The sequence below is a fragment of the Dromaius novaehollandiae genome, chromosome 17 (assembly GCF_036370855.1).
Source record: "Dromaius novaehollandiae isolate bDroNov1 chromosome 17, bDroNov1.hap1, whole genome shotgun sequence".
Classification (NCBI taxonomy): Eukaryota; Metazoa; Chordata; class Aves; order Casuariiformes; family Dromaiidae; genus Dromaius; species Dromaius novaehollandiae.
In genome coordinates this window covers 12,505,083-12,531,061 of record NC_088114.1, presented here as the reverse complement: position 1 = coordinate 12,531,061, position 25,979 = coordinate 12,505,083, and the positions used below count along the sequence as shown (strand labels likewise).

Genomic DNA, 25,979 nt, shown 5'->3' with positions numbered 1-25,979 from the left:
AAGTGAACGAAGGACAAAGTGTGTACATCTCTTACTGATGATGCGCTTAGTCCTACAGTCTGTGGAACCTTCATAGAAACTGGGCAGTGCCAGTATTACAAACGGGTTTGCAGGGATCATTTCTCCTGTGAGCAAGGCGGGTCAGTCATCTCCCCTAATCACTTGCATGCCACCCAAATGCCGGTTGGTCAGGTTTTCCAAATATCTGAAAATCTACATTGGTGCCACAGCCTGTTTGCCTCAAGGGGAAGGAGATCATCTATGCAATGTCCTATTCATTCCTCACTGTTGTCAAGATGATGGCTGGAGTCTCAGGTTTGAGAGGGGAAAATTAAGAGGGAATCTTAAAAGAGGTCAGGGTGATTATGGTTGTCAGTCATTCTGATCATCTCCTGATAGATAGGCATGAGTCCCCAGTACCAAATAAACACCTAAAACCTAAATTTATTATCCTTTCTGTTTCCAGATTGGTGCTTCTCTGTTTGCTAGTAACATTGGAAGTGGACATTTCGTGGGCCTGGCAGGAACAGGAGCATCTTCAGGAATTGCCACCGGAGGATATGAGTGGAATGTAAGTGGCATGCTTTTGAGTGAACGTATTGTGACATTAGGATTATCTGCACAGGTTAATCAAGATAACATTGTCTAAAAATTTCAGGATGTCAAAATCTGTGCTTGGCAACGCCTGCTTCTGTACAGACCTGTAATTGCCAACAGCCTCTGTTATTTTGCTCGTTTTCTTCCTCATTCTTTGTCACTGGGAGAAGATGACCCATTTCTATTGAATAAGGTTTTTTTTAGAGAACATTTAAACCAAAGAAATCGGTGGATTCTCTTCTCTGTATTTGCCTTTTGATTACTTTGTAGGTACTTACAAAGAGCACTTTCAGACTGCAGGATGTCTGGAGGAATGCATCGGTTTTGTAATCCACAGTACTTTTGATGGCACTTTGCTGCACAGGAATTGTTGTAGAGGCTTTGATTTCTCAGCAAGCTATAAGAAATTTGGCACTTGCTTCACACTAACCTGCATTCCAAAAATGCTTTCTCTTTCCCCTCATTCTTAAGAGGTATGTGTTCTGCTTATGGTTGCAATATAGGATAGAGATATCCAAGCTAGCTTTAAATGAACTACTTGTGGTACCAGGAGCAGTCTTAACTGCAGCAGTGCAATGATTTGTGAGAGCTAATTCAGCCCATTTCCTTGTATTCTCAGCCTCTGTGACTGTGAATAGTGATGCCTGTGTGTTGCTTACTCTACCTTCGTGGAAGGGTTTATGCCATGACACCAAGGATTTTAAGAGTGTGCATAGGTTGATACTTCCCTTGGATTTAGTTCTGTGCAGTGAAAGAAGCATACCTTCCCGAGGGACTGGCTATTTTCCGTAAACAAGTAGATGGTCGCTTCAAATAGTCAACTACTCAACTACTCCTGTAATAACTACTTAAGGAGAAGGATAAAGGCAAAAAGCAAACTCTGTGAGACCTGCACAGTTAATCTGTCATCTCTCACTATTTGCTTACACTAATACTGTGACAAACCTGATTCCCCTTCCCTTTGCACCAAAACAAAACACAACAAACATTGCTTGGAGCTTCGTGGCATTCAAAGCTCTAGGACCCAGATCCTTCTCCAAACACATTCGTCTCTAACACTGCATCTCCTGGGAGATTCTCCATGGACTGAATGCACAGCATACAATAATGGTTGTTTAGGAAGAAGCAATGATGCATGTGCGTATTTGAGCAGGTACGTTACACAGACAGTTCATTAAATACTTACAACAAAGTGGAATTGACATACAGGTTAATAGACGTGGCGGAAATACTGTTTTCGACTCTATAATCTGATTCTCCTCTTGAAAGAAATATTGTGACTATTATGGTGATTGTGTATCGGTATTATTCCACTGGGATTATTTCTAATTTATATTAGTATGACAGTAGAAGCTGACCCAATATTTCTTGTCCATCTTGTGTTTTTGGTCTAGGGACAGAATTTAAAAGATATAATTAAAACACAGAATTAGTTTTATATTGTCTGTTTAAATATGTACAGCTCTGTATGAGACAGCATTTGCTAGCCATTTAAGTCAGAAAACGGTGACACTGCAATGCAGTAGAATCCATAGTGCACAAAATACATGTAATACAAAATATATTACAGAATGGTAATGTGGTAAATATGAAATACTTTACAAAACACATGTGGTACATCCTATACAGTATATGGTATTGTAACATACTGTGTCTTGTAAAATGTCAGGACATCACACAAAAACCCACTGCAGAAGGCATTTAAGGAGGTATCAGAATTTCTACTCTTCCCAATACCTAAGTTAGCAGAGATCACAACATATAATTGCAGCATACCTGATTCAGGAGAGGGAACATATCCTGCACTGGCGACTCTGGGATCAAGAAGCTAACAAACAGGTCTCAGGTAGCTGCCGTCACCTTCCTTAATATTTCCCAGAAACAGCAGTCTTCTGGGCCCGTCTCATTTTAACCACCATGCTCCCTGAGCCTGCTCCGAGGAAGGCTAGGGCAGTCTGATGCTGCTAGTGGAGCTGTGCCTTGATGACAGAGGGAAATCCTGTGAGCAGGAATCAGCAGTTTTGTTAAGTGTATTATCACGTGTGCTACTCTGGGACACCTAGCATGAAATCCAGGCTCTGTAATACCTAAATGTTTTTTTGGCCAGGATTTCAGTCCCAGATTTGCATGGTTTCAGTGGTCTCTAGCTGCTATCATGTCTGAGAAATGGTCTTAGGGAGTGCTGTCTGGAGAGAGGAGGCTAATTCAGCTATGATTTTCTTGGCTGCAGGCTCTGATATTTGTGGTTGCCCTGGGATGGCTGTTTGTACCCATCTACATCAAAGCTGGGGTAAGTAGAAACACTATGTTATGATTTTCTATTTTGCCTGTTTTAATCTTTCTCTCGCCTCTTGTTTGTGGATCAGGTCTCGAATATTGCAAAGCCATTACGAAGGATGAGAGATCTGGGCATGTTAGGAACTGTACGATATTGTATCTGTGTGTATTTGAACAGTGAGGGCTCTCGGGTCTGAGACCAGAGCTGGGGAGTGTTCGGGGCTCTCCCCTCGTTCTCCTTTGACTCCTGGAGCTGTTGTTCCTTGCAACTGCATTGCCAGCTGCCCTCCCCTTGCCCTCCAGTCTCACAGCATCTGAGCAGCACCGAACGTCCTCTAACTTGCTTTGTGTGTTTCCCGTTGTCTGAATCCTTATCTCCTCTCCCTCTGCAGGTGGTGACAATGCCAGAATATCTGAAGAAGCGTTTTGGTGGCAAACGAATTCAGATTTACCTGTCACTCCTTTCTCTGTTACTGTACATTTTCACAAAGATCTCAGTAAGTTAAGCTTTTTCAAGCATTTCTTCCATCCTACACTGATCTAAAGAAAAGAAGCTCCCATTTACGTTATGTTATACATAAATGGCTCAATTGTTTCTAATTTGGAGCTCTTGGCTGCATTAGGGGCAGTAAAAATATGATTTGGGGTTTTCTTTCTTACAGTGAGAGACATTGTATGTCCAGATCTGTTCTACAGCCCTAAGAGCTTTTTTCCTTTGTAGATTGCCTCAAGCCTTTCTCTAGGTGCTTGTTGTGCTTTATTTTTCTTTTTTTTATTTTTTAAAGTTAACTTCTGCTTATACTTTCCTCTAAAACAAGTTAGAATGGAGGGAATCTTGTACTTTATTTTATCTTGTTGTCTTCAGGGTCTGTGATACAGGTGGAAGAAAAGGTCACAGCTTGTCGGTTTGTACCCTTTTCTCTGCTTTAATCCTCTGAGAAACAATGTCTGCTGCTTATTTAACCATATAGTCTCAGAACCTTTTCGGCATTGTTCTGGGCACACAACATCCTGTTCCGACCCTCTGGCCCTGTCTCCTGCTAAGAGGAGTGAGCAAAGCTTCGTAGTTTGAGAGGGAAGAGAGGGCTTCTGGGTTTTCAGGGAGCAGGAATTCTTGTCCCTAAACTTCATCTTTATCCCTTTTTAGTATCATCTTTTGAACATGCCAAAAGTAGTATTGATGGAGGAAAAGAACAGAAGGACTATGGAGAAAAGAGAATAATAGAATGAGGGTTAGAAAATAAGGGAGTGGAGAAGTACAAGGGAAGGAAATGATAGCAGTTAAGGTGAAATGAGGGAAGAGGAGAGATTGTTTCAATGGATAAGTGGTTCCTATAGAGTTTAAGGTGCTATGAAGTTAATGTTTATTAAGTAAGTGGATGTGTTGCTGTGAGGTAGTGAAGAGACCTGGTACTTTCCATACCTTTTAAAACTACCGAGACACTAAAGAAGTCCACAGTTCAGGCATACCTCAATCTGTTGTTTTTCAGAAGTTGCCATGGCAGATTACTCTTTGCCCTCTGCATGGGAGCTGAGTGATAATAGTGCAATTTAAGCTAAAAGATTGGCCTTTTGCTCTCATTCTCACATCTTCACGATAACTGATCGTTACAAAGGTTATAAATTAAACAGGCTGGGGCTGTGGGAGTGGCCCCGGAACTGGATTTGCATATGTTTTGAGAGGATCAGTGACTTTTGCTGTTGTTTTGCTTAATCACTGTAATCAGAAATCCTGCAACTGCCGCACGTGACAGTGTTCTGGCAGCTCCAGCAGCTGAGAAACACATCCAGTCAAACAATGACTCACAGTCCTGTTCTGCAGTGTGTTTTTAATGAGGCCATCAAGGTGTTATATAGATTCTGAATTTATTATATTTTATTTCCAGCCTGTATCATGCCTAAGAATCTGGTCATGGGATAGCGTTTTTCAGTGGGGGTGTCTTCCAGGCAAGACAGGATCTCCATTTAAGCTTCCAATGCGGTCACGAGGCTGAAGCCTTCTGCTCTTGTAGTCCTCTCTTACCGCAGAGCAAAGCAGCAGCCAGGAGATCTGCAGAGCAGCAGACTCCACACTCTGCCACGGGCTCATCCCGCCTTCCCATGAACCCCGCTACCCCGATGTGTGTGGGGTGGCCACAGATCTGGATCTCTCTGCCATGCAGGTGTAAAGTCTGATGCACAGTTTCTTCCAGCCATTTCTCCCGTTTCCCCCTCCTGCCCAGAACAGCTCTGGTAGTGCCTGGCACATGTACAAACGTGGCGCTGATTTCTGTAGTATACAAGCCTGTCTTCTGCATTGTTGCCTTATGCCACTCTATTAAGTGGGGCAGAATTTGTCCATGTCTGATTTACATGCCATATTTTACTCAGAATATACAGAACACTCAGATTCCTTGGAGGCTTCAAGCACTGTCAGAGGAAATCGCAGTAGGTTTTTCTGTACCCTGCTATGCAGCACCATGCAGAGATGCCTAAATTGTCTCCAGATGAACCAGCTCCAGAAGTGGAAAGGGAAGGACTGTCCTGTCCCAGACCATACTCGCTTCCCTGTGCTGTGTAGACACAGGCATGCTATGTGGAGTTAGCACAGATCTCTCTTCCCAGAGGCACTTTGTATCTCCAGACATACCCACGTATCGACAATCTGTGACATAGCTTGGAGATTTGCATTTTACTTCCTTGACTGCTGCCTTTGCAGAAACTCCCTTGTCGTTTTCTGGGCTTAGAGAAGAATTACTATAGGAGGAAGACCTTCTGCCCTGCCCTTGGCAGGCAGTCACGCCTATCAGTCTGACTGGCGGTGATACTTACTCCACTTATCTCTGTAGAGGAGTAGTATCTTGTTTCCAGGGTGGTTATTTGATATGCTGCTTCCTTGCTCTATTATAATGTAATATTATATGCTCTTATGTAATGCTCTTAATAATATAACCATTAGGGTGCTTTCCAATGAACAATATAATATGCAAGGTTAGGTAACTCCTGACTGTGCCATTTTTTGGCACAGTCTGATGGTGCCTAAGACCTTGAGATGATCAGATTCCCTTTGGACTCCTTTATACATGGTTGTTACCATTTCTCTCTTTTCCTGCATGTTTTCTGTGTATTTTTGTTGCTTTCTTACCTTGTTTTGGAGCTAATCAATCACTTCCCAGACAGAGCCATCCCGCAAGGGTCTTGGGGATCAGTACTCACCAGATCTTTTAGCCCAGGTGGTTTCTGCTGCACAGGTGCATGGACATGTACCTGCTTCCTGAGCGTACAGTGCTTTGTGAGCAATGCCCGTGACGGTCAGATTTCAGGGGCTTGCTAACAGCCAGTGTCGCTGCACCTGGTAATTATGCTAAAGAAAGTGGTCTAGTGAAAATAAAATCTTGATGATGAGTGATTGACTGCGTTATGACAAAGGACGTGAATGCTTTTTGAAAAACAGAAATTTAAAAACCAGAATTTCTAAATGTATTTCAGCCTTTTCTCTAGATTCATTGTGCATAATTTTAGTAGTAAATGTATTGGCACAGATTTACCGGGAGAGGAGAAGGGGAAGAAAGATAATTTTCTTTTAAAATTGTATGGTGTCAAAGGTTTTCCATGTCACATAAAGAGAAAGAGAACGTGCCAGTACCCTGACACCCCCCAACATTGCAGCTGGATGATGTTCGCAGGCTCCAAGTTAGCTATACTGTGCTCTGCCAATCGTTCCTGAGTGATTTGTGCGTGGCTTTGGAGAGAGAGCCTGTAATGTAAAGGAAAGATAAGCTTTTAAGAGATAAGATAGCTTTTAATTGTATCCATAAAAGAGTATTAATGGAGAAACAAGGAAACATTGGAAGGAAATAATCTAATTGGGAGAGAGGAGCAGCGAAGTTGGGAGGTAACTCAGCAGTTCCGAGGAGCTGATGTATTGTTCAGGATGCTAAATAATTAACTATATAATTCTTTGTGGGTGTAATTTTAGGACTATTAATATTTATCGCTATATAGGCTAAACTGAAGCCAAGAGCAATGAAGGAAATACCTAGGGCATAAGCCGCTCAGTGCCGTGAAAAGGGTTTCTTCCTCCAGGTCTTCCCAGCCAGCCAAACTGCACGACTGCTTTCTAATATTTCTGCCCTGCCTTATTCTGCCCCGCCGTGGACACAAACAGCCCCGATGGCTTTTCTGCAGTCCGAGGCTCCGGACTCCCACAGCTTGGCCTGCGGGACGTCTCGCTCCTCCGTTGCGTTGCTGTCCGGCAGTCGCCCTGCAGTAGCTGCCTGTGTGCGGGCTTCACCCCCGGGGGCAAATAATGTCGCCTATCCTGGTAGATATGCTGTTAGCCAAAGGCATGCCAATATTTCTGACAAGAATTTAAAAACAGTGGTAAAACAAGATGTTTGCATTTAATCCCCACTTGTCCTGAATGAGGAATACTGGCTATACCATATGTGTGTAAGCAGTAAAGGAAAAATTGTGAGACTTTTAGAGTAGCATTAAATGAAGAGAACCATAACGTGTCTTGGAGATATCACAAAGTCCATCCCTGGACACAGTTGTAGGTGTAATTTGGGCTTTACGTATTTTGTTATTAAACTTTCTCTCAATGTGTAAGCCCACAGTGGTGAGGAAATGACTCTCTGGGTCTGGCTTAAATGAGCCATTGAAAAATGTCTGGAAATACTCTGAGTAGCGTTGCAGCTCTTGCAGTAACAGCAATGAGTTTCTCCGTGGCATTGAGAGGAGACTGGCCACTGTAGTAAGACAGCCTCTATTTGCATTTTGCACATTTATTTTTATTCTTTCGTGCAATGCTGTAAAGTGGGAGTTGTATATGTCGGGACAGTACCCTCAACATGAACGTGTGTGATATGCAATCACCATGAACTTAAACATACCCTAATGTGGCATTTTTCCTTTTATAGGCAGACATATTCTCTGGAGCTGTATTTATAAATCTGGCTATGGGACTGAATATTTATTTGGCCATAGTTATCCTGCTTGCTATTACTGCTCTTTACACCGTCACAGGTGAGTTTGCAGAACAGTCTGATAAACTGAAGAAGTTAGCGGAGAGAGAAAAAAGAAAAGACAGGAGGGGGAGGTAAGAGGGGAGAAATGAAAACCTGAAAGGGGAGTGATTTGTTATGGTCTTTTTTTTTTTTTTGAAAGAGAGAGATGGTGAGAAAAGGAAAAAGAGGCATTTGTGCAGGGGTTAACCTATGTGTCTTGACTTTTCTTTGCCTTTAGGTGGCCTGGCAGCTGTGATTTACACAGACACCCTACAAACATTTATCATGATAGTGGGAGCCTTTATTCTCACGGGATTTGGTAAGTAAAGGAGATGAATTAATCTGAAATGTCCAACCACAAATCCCATAGTGCCCACAGAAGGGGATTCTTCAATGCAGAGCCCTTAAGTCAACAACCAGCAGATTTCAGTTCAAACATCTGTTTGCCATGGAAAAACACTGTCATATTGCCAAGCCCTTTAATTACTGAGATCATTCCATCTCCAAAGTACAGGGGAATGTGTAAGGTAATGAGCAGTATCCTATGTGAGAACAGGACTTGTGATGGCTTATGAGGTAAATGCAGAGTTGTTTGCAGGTGATGATGATACTCTTGGGAAGTTCAGAGAGTAGTTGTTTCAAGAAGATTACCATTCAAATGTTTTTTAGATGCTAGTGCATAAAATTTCTGCTTCAAAGTGAAGAGCTGTTGGTCACATGGCATGGCTTTTCCCTGTTTCTAACTGCTGCCTTGTGCTAAAACACCCCAAACGTATTAACATTTTAAGTAAGCCCTGTAGCTTGTATGGATGCCATTATATTGCCAGTCAGAGAAGAGATATGAATTGCATGTTAACGAATACGTCGGTATGTGTCCAGAAGACCATATACGTTTTAAAACAGAAATCATGCTGTGAAACAGAAGTAATGGGAAGGGGTCATAAGAAAGTAAGAAGTAGTAGTAAGAAATTCTGTGATTTCATAGTGTCCTTTCCTTTTCCTTCTATCTACTCAGCGCTTGGTTTTCCTCCAGCCAAGTCTTTCACGGAAAGTAATTACTCCACATTGTTACAACAAGAATAACTTCAGACTGACCTAATCTCGTAAGACTCTGCCTTTCGTTCTCCCTAGGCTGACATAGTCTGGAAGTACTATATCTTCATTTCACTTCTTGGCAAGGCATGCACAGAAGATATCAAGACAGAGGAGCCTAAACCAATCTTTTAGAGCTGCATAGAGACCTAAAAAGATAGGTCACTTTGATTGTGTGAATGCTTGTAAAACACTCTATACTGTCTTCTGAAAATGTTGATATATACTGGCCAGACTATTTTACATCCATATTCTGGAATTTTCTCCTTGAGCTCTCTAGCTCTATTAGAGATTTTTCCAGTATTAAATAGTTTATTACTACCTTTACTTTGAATTTTGCAGCATTTTCCGAAGTAGGAGGGTATGACAATTTTGTGACAAAGTATATGGCTGCAATTCCATCCAATATCTCCTATGGAAATACTACAATTGATCCAGACTGCTATACTCCTCGGAAAGATTCCTTTCACATCTTCCGAGATCCCATCAGTGGAGATCTGCCATGGCCAGGGCTTGTCTTCGGTATGAGCATCATTACTCTGTGGTACTGGTGCACAGATCAGGTAATGTGGAAGCTATATGCCTTGAAAATCTTGAAAATTTGGAAAATCTGTTGTTCATGTAAATATTTTATTCCTTTTTGGCTTTTTAGTTTATCTGCTTTGAGAACATCTTCTGAAAAAGAGTGCTGCCTTTTATACATACACTGGATAAAGGATATTTTCCTTTACTTGTTTTAAGTATATCCTTTGATTTTCATGTAGCTTTTATTTTTCTAGCGGTAGGAAAGGTAAAGAGGCTCTCTCACCGCGGCACAGGCTAAGTGCCACCTTGTGCCGGGAAGCTGGCATGGTGTACGTGTAACGCTGTCCTCAGCTGGAGTCACGCATGCTTGCCATGTCTCATCGACAGGTTATTGTCCAGAGATGTCTCTCTGGCAAGAACATGTCCCACGTGAAGGCCGGCTGTATCATGTGCGGGTACCTGAAGATCCTGCCTATGTTTCTCATGGTGATGACTGGAATGATCAGCCGAATTTTGTACACAGGTATATCCTAGCATGCAGATCTCTGCCAGCCTCTCTCAATTTCCCCCTCTCTGTCCTTCCCTAAATACCTGTTAGATTGTCCCCTTGTCATCTAGGTTGTGCAGGCACATGCATGCATGAATAGTTCCTGCCTGGTAAGATGCTGGAGGTCCTTCCCGTTTCCCTGGCCCCAGGTTTCTGCTAACGCCGTCACTGTCCCTCTCGGGGGGCAGGAATTCACAGGATCCCTCCCCAGCGGCCTGCGTGCTGCAGTCCCGCCCTGGCTAAATGAGTGAGAAACGCTGCCCAGGTCTGATCTTCTGCTGGCAGTGGGGAAAGAGGGTCCTCCGCTGCGGAGAGGCGTACCGCGCGTGCGCGCTGCGGAGCAGCCCGGGGCAGTGCCGCCCTCCCTCTCCCTGTAGCCATCGGCGTGTTCAGCAGCGGGCAGAGGAGGGGTGTTCAGACTGGAGGGGTGTTTGTGCTGTGATCCTTGCTTGTTTTTTGACTTGCTCTCCGTGTGTTGTTCAGTCCTGGTCTGACAGATTCATTCTGATTTTTTTTTTCTTGATCTGCAGCACTTTTTACTATTCTTTTAGAGAGGAAAGAGGGGGGAGAGGCTTAGAATCACCCCCTTCCCTCTTAGCAGCCCGAGGGTGGTATTGAGCATGCCAGTCCAGCGGGTCGGCACGGAGATAAACTTTAGAAGCTCGACAAATTTGGGAGCAATGCGTTGGTAGTACGCCCTTGTGTAACCCGGCCTTGTTATCCTCTCCTCAGATGTGGTGGCTTGTGTTGTGCCTGAAATCTGTCAGCGGGAATGTGGCACCGCAGTTGGCTGTACAAATATTGCTTATCCCAAGATGGTAGTAGAGCTTATGCCAAACGGTAAGACAGTCTCTGTATTATTTTTTTATTTTCGGAAAGGTGAGGCTGCCAGACTATAATAACAGGGGATAGAGGGAGCCCAAGTCACAGATTTAGATTCAGAAATTCTTGCTAGAACTAGGGGCCTGAACTGTCATTTAATATGATTAATTTAATCTGTAAATTATCACAGCAGCTCTGTGCTGACTTATGTATTGAAAAACCTGAGCTCATTCTGGTACACAGAGGACAGTCTTCACTATACACTGTTAATCAAAGAGGCAGGCTGCATTGGTGGTTGTGGCTGGAGGTGCAAGACAGCTATATGCTGACGATGCCAGCTCTCAGGTGGCAGATAGGAGCTGATGAAATGGTAGTTGTCCTCCCTTTCTGGGAAGGTCAAAAGTAACCTGCTTTGCCAGTGGTTTATAAAAGACTGTTTCTGTCAGGATTTCTGAGCTGGAGGCGCTCACCTGCAGTTCTTCTGTTAAACCCCCGCAGATGAGAGGAGAAAATACTATCCTCGAAGTGCACTGTTCCGTATAAAGCCTGTTCAGTAATAAGGCACCACTCTGGAGAGGACTAAGTATACACGTAAGGAAGAGAAACTTCTGCGGAAAACCCAAGAACAGATTAATATTATACAGACCACAGTACTTCCCTGATATTTAATACTTCCCCTTAGTTTTATAATAATACAATGGTACTTGCCTATAGTATGTTGTTGACTACCTCATACCATCTAGAAAACGAGGTTACCCTGATTTTCAAACAGCAAAAGAAACTTATGCCAAGCAACTGGTTTACAAATATACCACAAGCAAGTGAGCGCTGGACTGTAGCCAAGGGAAATGAATTTTTTAATTGTTGGGGAGTCTACTTGGTATTTTTCTTTCTTACAGTGTCTAATCAGGCAGCATTCACAAAAGAAGTATCTAAGTCCTAAAAGCTCGAGCGTTGCCCTGTCACTGCTGTAAACACTGTTTTTTCCAAAGTTGGGCAGACATCACCTTGCTTGCGTTGCAGGAACGTGTCAGGCAGGCATCAGCACATAAAAACGCCAGACATACCCACGGCTGGCGGGGCTGAAGCGGTCGGAGAAAGCACTGCGGCTGGTGCCACTGACTGAGCCTCTTCCCTGACCGCCCGTCGCAGCTCACGTATGGAGTCTCTTTGTGTTTCAGGTCTGCGGGGTCTGATGTTGTCAGTCATGTTGGCCTCCCTTATGAGCTCCTTGACTTCCATTTTTAACAGTGCTAGTACTTTGTTCACTATGGACATTTACACCAAGATTCGACCACAAGCAGCTGAGAAAGAGCTCATGTTAGCAGGAAGGTGAGTGTTACCAAGTCTTCCCCAGCTGAAAAACCGTAGCAAGCACTAGTGGGTTACAGATGGCCAAACAGCACCTTGTAAAGTGCCTGGGTGAAAACCTGTGTTCGCAGTGTGCAGGCAGTGCAGCAGTGGCCTCCTGTGGCCAGACACGTTGTCCCATACACACCTTCTTCATCGATAATGTATGATATAAATTGCAAGCCCTGTTTCCAAATTGAAAGTGATGCATGAAATAGCCAGACTAATTCTCAACATTTATTTCCCACTGTTACTCAGAGAGAACTATTTTAAACATCTTTGCAGCCTTTACACTACACCATACTGCAGCATCAGTATAGTAGCTATTCTTCTAGTTGATCTGCTATTGATTCATCTCTAGACATAACCAACAAAGGAAAGTTTTCATGTTTCATGTTTTAATTGCATATTTAGCTGTAAGCTCCCTGATATTTAATGGACACGGTATCAAAGTTGGATTTTGTTTGTTTGTTCATTCAGTGGTAACTGGCCATTATCATTGATTTTGTTGGCTGAAATACAAAATGAACATTTAAATTATTGATTAATTGCTGATTCTTTCATTTCTGAAAGATGCTTACAAGCAGGTGGCTAATTGAATATCTGGCTATGTTTACAGGGCATTTATGTTAGTTTTAACTGGTGTCAGCATTGCCTGGGTTCCTGTGGTACAGTCAGCTCAAAGTGGGCAACTCTTTGACTACATGCAGTCAGTCACCAGCTACCTGGGACCACCAATTGCTGCTGCCTTCCTGCTTGCTATCTTCTGCAAGCGGGTCAATGAGCCGGTAAGTACGAATTAGGAAACAGGTACGCTGCATGTTTCTTTAGGTACTGGGCAACTGCTTTTTTGTTTTGGTGTCTTTTATTAGCAGCTTCTTTCTGGTTACCCTGTGCTTCCATGTCGCAGGGCCTGAAGTTTTAGAGATGAATTGTTTGAAAAAAGTCTGTGCTAGTTTGATAAATAATGATCCACCCTTTCTACCCTCTGTGGGTAAATCTGTGCTGCTAGACTTCCTAGATAGGTCTGAAATTTAGGTTATCTATAGCTTTGCTAGTGGATAATTTATAGGGACCTAATATTTGAAAGTAATCTTTCAGGATAGTGGTCACTAAACTGCTGTAACAAACACATCACCTGACGTGTTAATCTAGACCACTATATACCTTTGTCAACAAACTTTTAAACAAAATTGGTGTTGTTTTATGGATTGTTTCCCATTGCCTGTAAGCCCCAGTTCGAGATCATTGATTTTGATTCTTAGTGCAGCAAACAGGGAGAAATGCTGTACTTAAGCCTTTGTAAGGAAATCAGAAGGCAAGAGGTCTGCTCTCAACTCTGTCGCGTGCTTTGATGGCACCAGCAGCCAGTCGTCACAACTGGGGTCTCAGACGTACTGAAAACTCAATACTCAGAAATTCAGTTTCTTTTCTGTAATACTGGGAGTAATAATGCTTCCTGTTTCTCAGATATGTTCCCAGAAGGATAAGTTCATCAGAGTTTCTGAGGTGCTCATGCAATATAATTGGAAAGCCTGGAAAGAGAAATAACTTCTCTGCTTTTGAGTGTGACTGGAACTTTTTTCTCACTGTTTTTCCTAGGGACCAGTTCGGTGATTATTTGTGAATATATCCCCCCCCAAAAAAGAAAGAAAAAAAAAAGCGCATTTTACACACAGGGGACTTTCCATTTCCTGTCCCAGTACGGCTAAGTTTCACAAATGAGAGTAAATCTTTGTCATTCATGGCAATCTGTCATTGACTTTACTTGGAGTTTTACCTGAGGAAGAATTTAGTAAAATCCTCAGAGTTTTGTGTACACTGCACCCTTTGAATTTGGGTCCATAGAGGAGACAAGCATCAAAGCTTCAGAGAACTGAGACCTTGCATAAGATAAATTCCCATATTATAACTGCTTACGAGATTTATCAATATTTCTTCCTCATAATCATTCTTCTTTCAGCTAGAAATGGAATTAACCATCCTGTCTTACTTCGAAACCTTTCTGTGACTTTGACAACTGAATAATTAAAACTGTTTTATTCTCAAACTCAGCATTAAAACTAGAACATTTTTCTCAGGATTTATAATTTTGTGCTACCATCATCAGTTATTTGACGTCAGAGAATCACAGAATGGTTGAGACTGGAAGGCACCTCTGGAGTTTGTCCAATTCCCCTGCTCAAAGCAGGGTCAGCTGGAACAGGTTGCTCAGAGCCTTGTCCAGCTGAGTTTTGAGTATCTCCAAGGATGGAGACTCCACAGCCTCTCTGGGCAACCTGTTCCAATGTTCAATCACCCTTACAGTAAAAAAGTTTTTTCTTACATTTAAACAGAATTTCCTCTATTTCAATTTGTGCCCAGACACATTTGTATGTGTCCTCTGTGCTTTGGGCTAAATCTACAGCCAAGTGAATGTAACTTCAGTTACTTTTCACTCCTTTTTCCAGCAATGATTTTGGCTTTGCGGGTGTCGTTCGGTAATTATATAATTGTATCACATAGTAGCCTGATGGTTCAGTCCTATCTGTAGTATCCATGGTATCCTTCACTTGCATGTCTAAATCAATTTATGAATGCGTTAGCAGATAATTGAGGTTTACCAATACTCAGCATTACCATTGCTATTCAAATGCACTGTACAAACCACTAATAAAAGCTGGGTAAGGTGCTCTCCTTATTCTTTATCTGAGCTACTAGTCACCACCCCTTTCACTTGTGCTAATATGCTGAGCTGGAAGTACAGTCGTTGAAATTATCTGGGTTAAAAACCATAAATAATGTGTGAAAGCCACTGTAACATGTAATCACCTCCATGTTTCCTCCAGCAACTGTTCAGAGCTCGGGAGGAATTATTTCTATGCCTGAAATCTCTCATTTTGATAACTTCTGTCACTTTTCTACAGGGTGCCTTCTGGGGCATGCTCGTTGGGCTGATAGTTGGACTCATTAGAATGATCACAGAGTTTGCCTATGGAACTGGCAGCTGTGTCAACCCTTCCAACTGTCCATTCATCATCTGTGGGATTCATTACCTTTACTTCGCAATAATTCTCTTTGGGATTAGCTTCATCATCATCTTGGTAGTCTCCCTAATGACTAAGCCCATTCCTGATGTACACGTGAGTATCATTTGCACTCCTGCTCCTCAGGAAAAGGAACTCAGTGAAACCATTGGTATTCAGCACTATTACTCCGGGCGTTTCAGCTATAAACATCATCTAGTCCCTGTAAGAAAGCAAAGGAAGTAGTCCTCGTTTATCTGTTACAAGTCTTCAGTGATTCCCAATAATCCTAATTATTCCTAATTCCTAATAATAATCTTAGATGTTGATTTAACAGACATTTGGGATGCTATGGTCTTATAGCTTGTTCATGTGCTGGCCAGACTTGCTTGTCTCTGTGTATTAAGACTGTACTGTTATAAACTCCTTTCATTTCATGGCAGCTTCACCGCTTGTGCTGGACTTTGCGGAATAGCAAAGAGGAACGTATTGATCTTGATGCAGATGAGCAGGAGAAACCTGATGAAAAAGATGTGGAATCAGGTGACTGCTGAATAACTTCTGTTGTAATATCTATAGATGCTATCAGTATATTTGAGAATCCTTATTTCATTCCTGAAGGAACAGTAACATGCTTGATATTCAAAGAAAAAAACCCTCAAAATAACAAAACTTCAAGCCTCACAAGTTTAAGGGGCTAGTAGGGTACCTTCTACCAATCTGTCAAGCTTAGCATAGATCAGAAGTGAAGCCAATTTGAAGGGAAAAAATTCATTCTCTATGTAGTGAGGGGGCAGTTCTAGGACTAAAACAGTGGAGAAGCTGTAGGTCGGGGTGACATGTGTTGGCAGAGCTGTGTGGGACTTGCACTCGGAATGATACAATGAGAATTCACTTGGAAATGGTATGTAGAAGCTAGGATTGAAGCAGCGAAGATGAAGTGCTGGGCAGCATGAAAGTGAATTGCCAGGCCTCCGTCTGGGCAGGAACAGCTACTGTCTTTGCCAGGCTTCTGGCTCTGCTGCCAAGCTCATTTTCATAAGGATCCTCAAACTCATCTGTTTGGATTTTAATTAAAAGTATTAAAGTATTGAAAAATGGAGATAACGGGTTAAGCTTTGCAGTGTGGCCTGCTTCTCAATCACCAGATCAAGTCTCCAGGCTGAAAAAGGCCCTCCTGCAACATACAATAAATCACACTTTTTGCAGGTGAGCTGTGAAATCACATTATTCACCTGATTCTTCTACTTGTACTAAACTGTTTCCATGTAGCTAAGACCATAAATTAGAGCTGCTATAGTAAATATAGGATTGTCCTCAGTCACTGAGATCTTTTAACACATACGGTGGTCCATGTTTACGTTTCATGACCAGTGTGTTACTCCTTCCAGTTTCAGAGGAAAATGAAGAAGAGCCAGGATGCTTAAAGAAAGCTTACAACTGGTTCTGTGGCTTAGATATGCAAAAAGGACCCAAACTGAGCAAAGAGGAGGAGGAAGCAATGCGGAGGAAACTGACTGACACTACAGAAGTGCCACTTTGGAGAAATGTTGTGAATATCAATGGCGTCATCCTATTGACCGTGGCTGTATTTTGCCATGCCTATTTTGCATAAACCTCTGATTACAGTTCTAAAATTGTACTGTATTATTCAGCAAAGACAATGACTTGTAAATTTACAGAGTTAGATACACTTGATATTTTCATTGTTTAAGTTTGTAAAAATTAGAATGATTCATTCATTGGTTTTGTGATTGTAATTTCAACAGTCTAAAGGGCAGGGCTATTGGGATGTCAAGAGAGAGAATTTCTGTTTAGACATTGAATCAGTCCAGGATCAGTCCTGGTTCAGAACTTCCATCCAATGTTCTCTCTTCTTATGATACATTTCATATCTGAGGTGCAGATGAAGGCTGTATGAGCCATATGAACCTTAAAGGGTTGATGATACTGGTTTGATTTTCACTCCTTTTTTGAACATTCAGATTTCTTTTTCCTTACAATAATTCAATAACAACAACAACAACAGCAAAATGAACTGAGGGGCTGTTCTATGGATTCAAGATAAACAATCACTTTTATTCCCTCTAAGCACAGGATACCTTAAGTAAAAGTGTATATATTTGTGTATTTGACACTGTCTATTTTTCTGTTATCAGTTTTCCCCCTCCTCTAACTTTCTCTGACATATTTCATTGGGTTGTGTTTCTCAGTATTCAGTGGAACAGTAAACATCTGAATTGATTGGGATTTGAAATTAGGCAAAGCAGGTCTCAATAAGCCTAAAAAGAATTCTGCTTATGATAGATTCTCTGTTTAAGGTTAACTTCAAAAGCTGCCCCTCTCTGTATATTTTAATGTGTATCTATACTTGAATGGGAAGGTTTATTTATATAAAATACACACATTATATACATACATACAATACATTGTGTGTGTGTGTGTGTATATATATATAAAATACATATACATGTGTGCATGTATATATATGTGTGTGTGTGTATATATATATATAGATAGATAGATTTGTGGAGTCATTTCCAGCTTGGTGTGTCAAAATTAATCTCTTCCCATAGTTACTAGGACCCGTTTTTTGTGGGGATGGTGTAGATTATTATTTAGTTGCCTCTTTCTGTGGACTGTGCTATGTAACAATCCATGCACACGGTTAAAAGTTCAAAGCATCGGAATGCTGGGTTTGCATTTTTCTTTCAAGCACATTTAAGGGCTTTACACTGTTTTTCTGCAAAACTACAAATCTCTCTTCTGGAGGCTGCATTGAGAAATATAATTCATGCTGTATGACAATTAAGTATGACTATGAGTTAATGAAGGAGAATAGGCACAGCTGTGGGATATCAGCTAAACTAGTCTGATTGTCTTCAGTTGATTAGGATATTTGAAACCAACTGAAGACACAGGAAAAGACAGATGTGATACTTCAAAACACACAAAAAAATAGACTTTCTTACCATCTAATTCAGCATTTTGGGGAATTGACTATAAAAAGAAGACATCAGTTGCTGCAGTCAAGCTACATAACAATTCCTTGTTACTGTTGTACGTGTGTCACAGCATGCTGCAGGGTCTCAGATCATCTCAGTGCAGCATGTTGTCCCGCGGTATTTTGCATCAGGATGCACTGGACTGCAAGAAGTCTCACTAGGAAGCTAATATAGTGTCTCTGTACATGCTCCACCACAAAGCTGCTAAGTCCTGCAGCTTTAATCGCTGTCACTTTACAGTCTTCTCACAATATCTTTTCTTCTCTTGAATCCCAAACAAAATCTCAGATCTTCAGTAAAATCCCTGCAGTATACTGAAATGTTTTGCATAGGACAGATCAAATCAATGTGTTATAAATACCAGTGCAAACTGTCTTCTTACAATTAATGCAGTGATAGAGTATTTTAAAGATCATGGAATTAATTATATTTAATGAACTATGAAGGCTTGTATGTATTAAAGTATTTGTATATTTTAAAGTATTTGGTGTCCACAAAATGATGGATTTTTTTTAGATAATATAATGGAAGACAAAGAAACTTAATTTGGGCTTCAGTTAATACAGGGTCAAAATCAAACCTCTTGAGACGCTGTCAGCTGCCAACACTGGGAGAAAGTTACCATTTTATTTGGTGTCTAGATTTTGGCTCTAGGTAACAACACTGGATGACAAACAGGTAAGAAAGCTTTTCTTGGGGATTGCCCAGCTCGAGATGGAGCTGGTCATGCTTTGCTACACAGAGAAAAATATGGTGAAATGACATAACCATTTGGATGAACACAAATAATATAAATGAATCCTTGGCAGGTTGAGTAGCCTTCAAATGGCCTCCTGGTTAATCAGGTACTGTCGTATTTTCATTTCCAAGGGTGAGGAATTTTAAAGCACTAACTCTCAATTTCACAGAGGCGTTCAGTGTACATCCTCAGCAGCCTGCTTTGGTTCGGGTCTGAAAACTGGACCTAGCCAAGGCCCAGGTTCAAATGTTTGCATGAAGTTTGACTGCTACTTACTACTCTAATTTTGTAAAATTTCATATGAAAATTGCCTGTGATTGTAGACAGATGAAAGGACATAAAGGCTTTTACCTTTAGATTAATAGTCAAATGCCACCTCCTGTTGGTAGGTGATTGCATTTAAAGCCAATTTCATGATTTTAAGGAAGAAAGTTAATGATTCTTCTTCAGGTCCTAGTGGAGTGCTGTCCATCTCATGGTTGTTGCTGTGGGACAGCCTCAGACAAAACCAGCTTACACAAGTCTCATGCTTTAGAAATGGGAATGGTGGCACAGTCTCATTCTCCACAGCTGACTGTAGATTTGAAATAGTAGTGGTTAATGGAAAAACTTCAGATGTGTCTCTGGTCAGAAAGCTTGATAGGTACTGGAGTATGCTCACGGCATGACACAATTCTGTTTTAGGAGATTCTCAGTAATCCTAGTTTAGCCTATCACTTCAGAGGTACAGTTGCAACTTATTTTACTGAATTTTAGTTTAGATTTACAGAAATATTTTAGATGAACGGTGCACCAAACAAAAACCCCAACCCCCCAAATCCACCTAGTAGCACTGTAAGCCAATGCAGCACTGCTTTATAAAGAACACAGGTGGCCAAGCAAATCAGACCTTTCATCTGAGGCCAAATCCTGAAAAAGGGTGACAACAGTTCATTTATGCTTTCATTTTTCTGTATCCCTCATAACAAGAGTATCCAGGTACCTTACAATTGTTAATCACTTTGGTCATGCGAAAACCTTGTTCTTAGAAATTGGTTTTATTCCAATTTTACTATGCACTGAATTTTTTTACTGAATTTTTACTATCCACTGAATTTTTACTCAAGCACTGAAAAGCAGCAGTCACTGTGGGAGGGAAGGTCTGTAGCTTAGTTTGGTTTAATCTTAACCAAAATGTGTATGATGAATTAAGGGCATAAACACAAAGGCTGAGTTTTTTAGGCACACGTGTCTGCCGTGAAGAGAGTACCATCAGCAGCCACTCTTGCTCAGATCACGTGCCTGGCAGAGTCAGGAATGCTTGCACAGAGTAAAAGCTGACAGAAGGACAAGGCGCAAAGGGTAACTATAAATATGTGCCGCACCAGTGGTGACTGACATTTGGGAGAAATGCTGTGGAGCCTGGGTCATGGTCTTCAAAGAGTGCTTGAATTAATTTGTTATAAGCGCTGGCCTGGAGGAGATTTAAGAGATATTCCTGGGGTAGACAGTCACGCTGCCAGGAGAAGGGCTGGTTGCAGGCTCTGGGGTCACAGGCAAGCTGTTCTGAAGAAAGGCTGCTTTTTTTTTTTTTTTTTTTTTTTTTTTTCCTAATTTAATGATGTTCTTGCTTCCTAGCTGTAGTTCTCTGGGTTGTGCATGTGGCCCGTGCAATGGCACCGGGTGGTAACAAGAACGTGAGGGAAGAGAGCTGCAATTATGTAGCTGCCTTTCTGTTTGACTTAAAACATGGCATCACTAGCACAGATTTAACGACAGAGGGTGATACGTCACTGAGAAGGATGACACGAAGAAAGCAGGACTTGGTGATTCATGGCATTTTTTAGCAGAGTGTGTCTAGCAGGCCTCGTCCAGAGCGCTTACAGGGTGGAGTAAAACTGCGCTCACTGCAACGCCCGCTAGTTGTTCTGATGAAAGATAGGCTAATCGGCACTGGTGCTGGAGGTTGTTGTTACCTTTATTATTAATAAAGTAGGTCAGTATTTTTTTCCTTCCCGAACAACACCCCCTCTTCTTGTCATCTACCACGGGAAGCTGGGAAAAAGGAGAATTTACCTGAAGTTCTTGTCCCCAGCCACTGCTCCCCGTCAGTGGTTAAGGCAAGCGCAGCTGAGGGCACCGTAGCCAGGAGCTCCCCTGCGTTTCCTAAGGTGACTGGAAGAACCTCAAGCTCAGGTAAGTGAGAGCTCACCCTTATTCTCTGCAGCATTTTTATTTACGGTATCGGAGCCTATGACTTTAAAAGCTTAGCTTATATTCAAAATACTTCTTGAACAAGTTATTACAATGGTTTTCACTCATCCGAGTTGACAAATTTTTGTCAAAGATTGTAGTCTTCTTAAAAATACATGCGGGGCTTGAATTTTTCAATGTACTGGTTTTGCAAGTAGCCCTAAATGCCACATTCTGCCTCTCAGAGTTAATACAATAAACGACTAGCCAAATCTGACCTACCCAGCCTTTCTATTCTGTCTTTAAACAAAACTCTCACTTCTGTGCATTTTTTAATATGATCTGGATTCAACATTTTTTCATAGAACAGATAGGGGAGGAAAGCAAATATGCTCCCTACTTTGGAACATGAAGAAATAGAATTAAAAGTTACCATTTCTCAGAGCAAGATTTATATGAGAATGGAACGGTTTCCAAATCTTGGAATTTTGAAAGAAAACAGGGACAGGGAAGTGAGTCCTGTAGCTGAAAGAACAAAGCGCCAAAATGTAATGTTAATATTATAAATAATGCAAACCTTTATGCTTTCAAAATGGGATCTGCCTGGCTGGGATGTGGCACACAAGGCTTGTACAAGAAGGTCTTGCGTCTCCTGAACATGGCTGTCTTCCCTTCTTCTCCCAGCATCGCTGAGAGGTGATGGGCAGCTGAACTGAAAACTTGGTTTGTGTTGTGCGTAAGTGAATTAATTCCATTATTGACCCAGGACCTTGTTAATTATATCTGGGCCTTAATCATTGTTGACTTCAAGCTGAAAAGACAAATCATTTGTGACTGATGTTGAAATGTGCCTAGGTGCTGATGTCAGCATACTGTGGAGAGTTGTTTGTGGAACATGTGCTAAAAACAAAGACTTGCTGTATGCAACATATTTCTTCTGAAACAAGTTTAATTACAGCGTGTGAGAGTGCCAGATCCTAACATGCTAATTTAAGTATTTATAATGTGTCTGAAGCGATTCAAATGGATCTTAGCTTTTTTATGTGACTAAGTCTGTTGCAGCTTTATTATTGAGTACACGCAACTGAAAACACAGTCGGTCCCAGGGGAAGCATTCACCAGGCTTGATTCAGCTGTGTTCCCTTGATCCGGCTATGGTTTTACTGATGCCTAGAGGGCTGGTGTAATTGCCCAGACTCACACATCGGCGGTTGCTGTCTCTGATTCCAAAGTGGGACGCTAGCTATGGACAGCCGTGCCACTCTCCACGCGCATTACGTTTCAGCACTTTCCAAACTCCTTAGGCCTTGGCGGTGTGTTGAATGAATATTCAGCATCGAGACAACTGCCAAAACAGCAAGTACATGTCTAGGACTAAATCTGTGACTTATGTCAGAAAACGTGTCCTAATTTGAGAAAGAAGGAGTGAAAGCTCTGCCATAGAAAACTGATCAGTATTGCAGGCTGCCCATAAAGAATCACGTCACACCAGTGTCATCACCATCTTGGTGAAGGTCATAGAGAACCCAAGCTATTCCTGCCTCTGGACTTATTAGTACCCCTGACCTTTTCATTTTTATCAGAATGTTAGTACCAGAGGAATGGAAGTATTTTATTGTCTTAATGGCAACACTGTACTCAGCATTTAAACAACAACTGACAGAAATCAGACTACAGCTAGGGCCAAAGGATATCTTGTATTAACTCCAACCTACAAATTGGTGCTAGAGTGAACTTCAATACATCTTGTTCTCCTTCATTCCAAGACTTAGTATTCCGCAAAAGAAGAAAATCTGTAATCACGAAGGACTTGTTTTTTTTATATGAGAATTTGTTAAATGGTAATTTACTAAATTATGGAATCAAAATTAGTTTAACAATGAAGAATGAAAATACTGAGACTTCCAAACCTAAAAATCCCAGCTAGTGCTGTGGAGAAGGATATTCTTCAGGAATATTTTCTATTTAATTTCTTTACCATATAATTTTTGTTCAAATCATTGGTGTCTTTTTTTTTTCCCTCCCTCTCTTCCAAATTTATTTTAGGTCAACCTGGCTATTTCCCTTTTTCACCTTTAGCTTCTCTATTTGTGAAAACTTTTCCAAGGATTTATTCCTGATTGCTTTGATTCCTCAATTGCTATTTCAGAAATGTAATCTCATCTTCCATCTTATAGTCACTGCTTTAACAAGGAGATTCAGAAATGCACTAAAGTATATCCCAAAGATTATTGCACATATTATTAACTATTAACTTTGGTGGATGGTCTTGACATTTGCCTACTTGTTTTATGTCCTGTTACTAAATATATCCTACAGTATAAATCCTATAAAGTTATAGTTCTTCCTTTTTTGATACATCTGATAAGACAGGGTGTGTTATTTTATGCCAAATAACATAAAAAGAAAGCATGTCTACATTTTCCTGGCCCGGGGGGGGGGGGGGAACAGGTTAGGACATTTAGTTAAGAGTTTTACCTTTTTGCCTAATTTCAATTACATTTGAGATTTCAGAGGTCTTCATGAAGACTCTGAAGGGACGTTTCAGACATCAAGTTGTGGCTGATGAATTGATTTTTAGGAAGGAGATTTAGGAATCACCACATTGTTTTGGGAGCAATCGTGTGTCATATTTCATTCTGGACTAAAATGGCAAAATAAAACCTTACTTCTTAGTTCAGGTTCCACACAGTCAGGAATACAAAGTGGCTAGTGTGATATTTCTCTGCTACAGCAGGTAAATCTGTGTTTTGTCCCTTGTCTTCTGTGATGTTCCAGAGCTTGCTGTGTCGTGCCGGTGCTGGCTGCTGTCCTGCACCGGCCTCCTGCAGTATAATGCAGCATGAGACGCCCAACCCTTGGGCACCAGTATAACAGAGCTCTCGAAACCCTACCAACCAGGAGACAGCCGTGTAGTGTTCTGCAATAAATGGGATTACTTCTGCCGTAGCATATGTTCTCCTGTAGCATCTTCTGCATCGCACAGGCTGCTTAATTCTGTGACCACTGTGTCACATATTGTGCTGTGCTCCTGCACAGCATTTACTACCTGCAGTCCTTCCAGTGGATTGCAGCAAGCTGCACTATGCCTGAGCAAGTGAATTTAAATTATATTATCTGCAGACTTTCTTTCCAGCAAACGTAGCCTTATAAGTCAAAAAAAAAGAAAAAAAAAAAAGAAAAAAGAAAGAAAGAAAAAAAAAAGAGGAGATCTAATAATGGCTTATGGCTGTTCTATATGCAGACTTTGAGTTTCAGTGAGTGTTTATATAGGCAGTAAGTATACTCATACAGAATTACTGTTGTGGTTGAACTATCTGTTTTATGCTGTTAGATGTAATAGTGCCAAAAAAATTGCAGAGATGAAGGCTGGGACATGAAAGGGTAGCGTTCAGTTAAGGCATGGTTCCAGGTTTGTATTGTGCGTGTACATAAGACAAGAATATTGATAACATGTTAGAGTCTTGTTTGGAGGCAGTTTATAGTCTTTAAACCAGTGACTAGTTAGATGCCCAGAATGCAATATTTAAGGTCTGAGTCAGCTAAATCGCCTCATCAGAGCAGTTCAGTCTAGAGGGTCTTATTCCCATATCTGAACGAGCTAATTATTTTGCTAACTCTTTGAAGTGTGCTTCCTGAATTACTGAGGGGGAAGGCTGTGACATATGTTTGGAACTGAACTAAAATGATTGTTGTTACTGCATTTTTTTGCAGCACTTCTGTAAGTGTAGATGAAACCACCATTCTCTGTTGTTCCTCAGTCCTTTACTGCACATTTACTGTGCTATTAAGCTGCCTGGCTCTCGCTTATTGAACTGGATGCACTCAGGCATCAATATTTATTACATATGAGTGCCTTAAGTATGTAAAGTGTGTTTAAAAGGCAGAGATCTTCCAGGATCCTGCCCAGAGGGAATGAATCCAGCTGACTCAATATTTTTAAATCACATCTTTATAGAAGAGGAAATTCTCCCTTTTGTTCAGCTATGGAAGAGAAACCTTTTAACCTCAATCACATCTACAGTGCCTAGAACAGGGTCACCCTTTGCATAAAGGTACCCCTGTTTGCGGAGCAGCACTGGCTTTCTGCAGTGCAAAAGCAGCTCTGACAAATGACCCCTTTGCACAGATGATGAAGTTTCGTTTAGCTACAACTGCATAACTAATACAGAAAACCCAGCGTGTTTCACCTGAGTGGGAACAGATGGCACTCCCTGTCAAGCTGAGTCAGCTGCGTTATGGCCCCCTCCTTGGGCACGCATAACGGTCAGGATTTGTCCTGTTGCTTTGTTTCTTCTCCCAGGCTGCCTTCTCTCTGATGCCTCCTAAATTACGCACCAGCAACTACAGACAGAGGAATTTGCAACCTATCGGGGTGACCTTCCTCGACTATGCAGTCAGTAAAGTGGTACAGTGCTCCTCCCCACGTCAGCTGCCCCTCAGCTCTGAAAGCAAGAACTACCTGATTCCCTCCAGAGAGTTTGGCTTGTCGGGCAGGCTTGCCTCTTCCAACAGCTTGAACATTTTACGTTATTCTTGATTCTATGAAGTGAAAGGTTTTAAAAAAACCTGTTGTGTTAGAAAAATGGTAAAAAATGAAACACATTTTTCCAAAGTAGAGAGCTGACATTTTCAGTTCTGTGCTGTGGTTACCTCCTCATCTCTCTATTTAGACAAGCATTAATCACAGAACAGTTGAGGCTGCAAGGAACCTCTGGGGATCATCTAGTCCAGTCCATGTTGGATGCTAGTATTGGGGTCAGCCTTCCCTGCTCCTTGCTACACCCATTTGAAGCAAAACTCCCATAACTTCTTATCAGCAGTTAGGACAATTTCCTAATATAGGCAAGACTGCTGGAG

General features: G+C 41.5%; 1 protein-coding gene across 1 annotated transcript in view; it reads left to right on the top strand.

Moving 5' to 3' along the window:
* Window positions 1–18,691, top strand: part of SLC5A1 (solute carrier family 5 member 1) — a 28,287-nt gene extending 9,596 nt beyond the window's left edge. Inside the window, exons 3-15 of the mRNA XM_026119196.2 lie at window positions 467–571; window positions 2,828–2,887; window positions 3,267–3,371; window positions 7,776–7,881; window positions 8,101–8,181; window positions 9,297–9,517; window positions 9,867–10,002; window positions 10,759–10,866; window positions 12,030–12,180; window positions 12,818–12,986; window positions 15,105–15,320; window positions 15,647–15,746; window positions 16,595–18,691. Coding sequence (XP_025974981.2) covers window positions 467–571; window positions 2,828–2,887; window positions 3,267–3,371; window positions 7,776–7,881; window positions 8,101–8,181; window positions 9,297–9,517; window positions 9,867–10,002; window positions 10,759–10,866; window positions 12,030–12,180; window positions 12,818–12,986; window positions 15,105–15,320; window positions 15,647–15,746; window positions 16,595–16,818 — 1,782 coding nt within the window. The 3' untranslated portion in view covers window positions 16,819–18,691. The remainder of the gene's footprint in view (window positions 1–466; window positions 572–2,827; window positions 2,888–3,266; window positions 3,372–7,775; window positions 7,882–8,100; window positions 8,182–9,296; window positions 9,518–9,866; window positions 10,003–10,758; window positions 10,867–12,029; window positions 12,181–12,817; window positions 12,987–15,104; window positions 15,321–15,646; window positions 15,747–16,594) is intronic.
* Window positions 18,692–25,979: the final 7,288 nt, after the last annotated feature.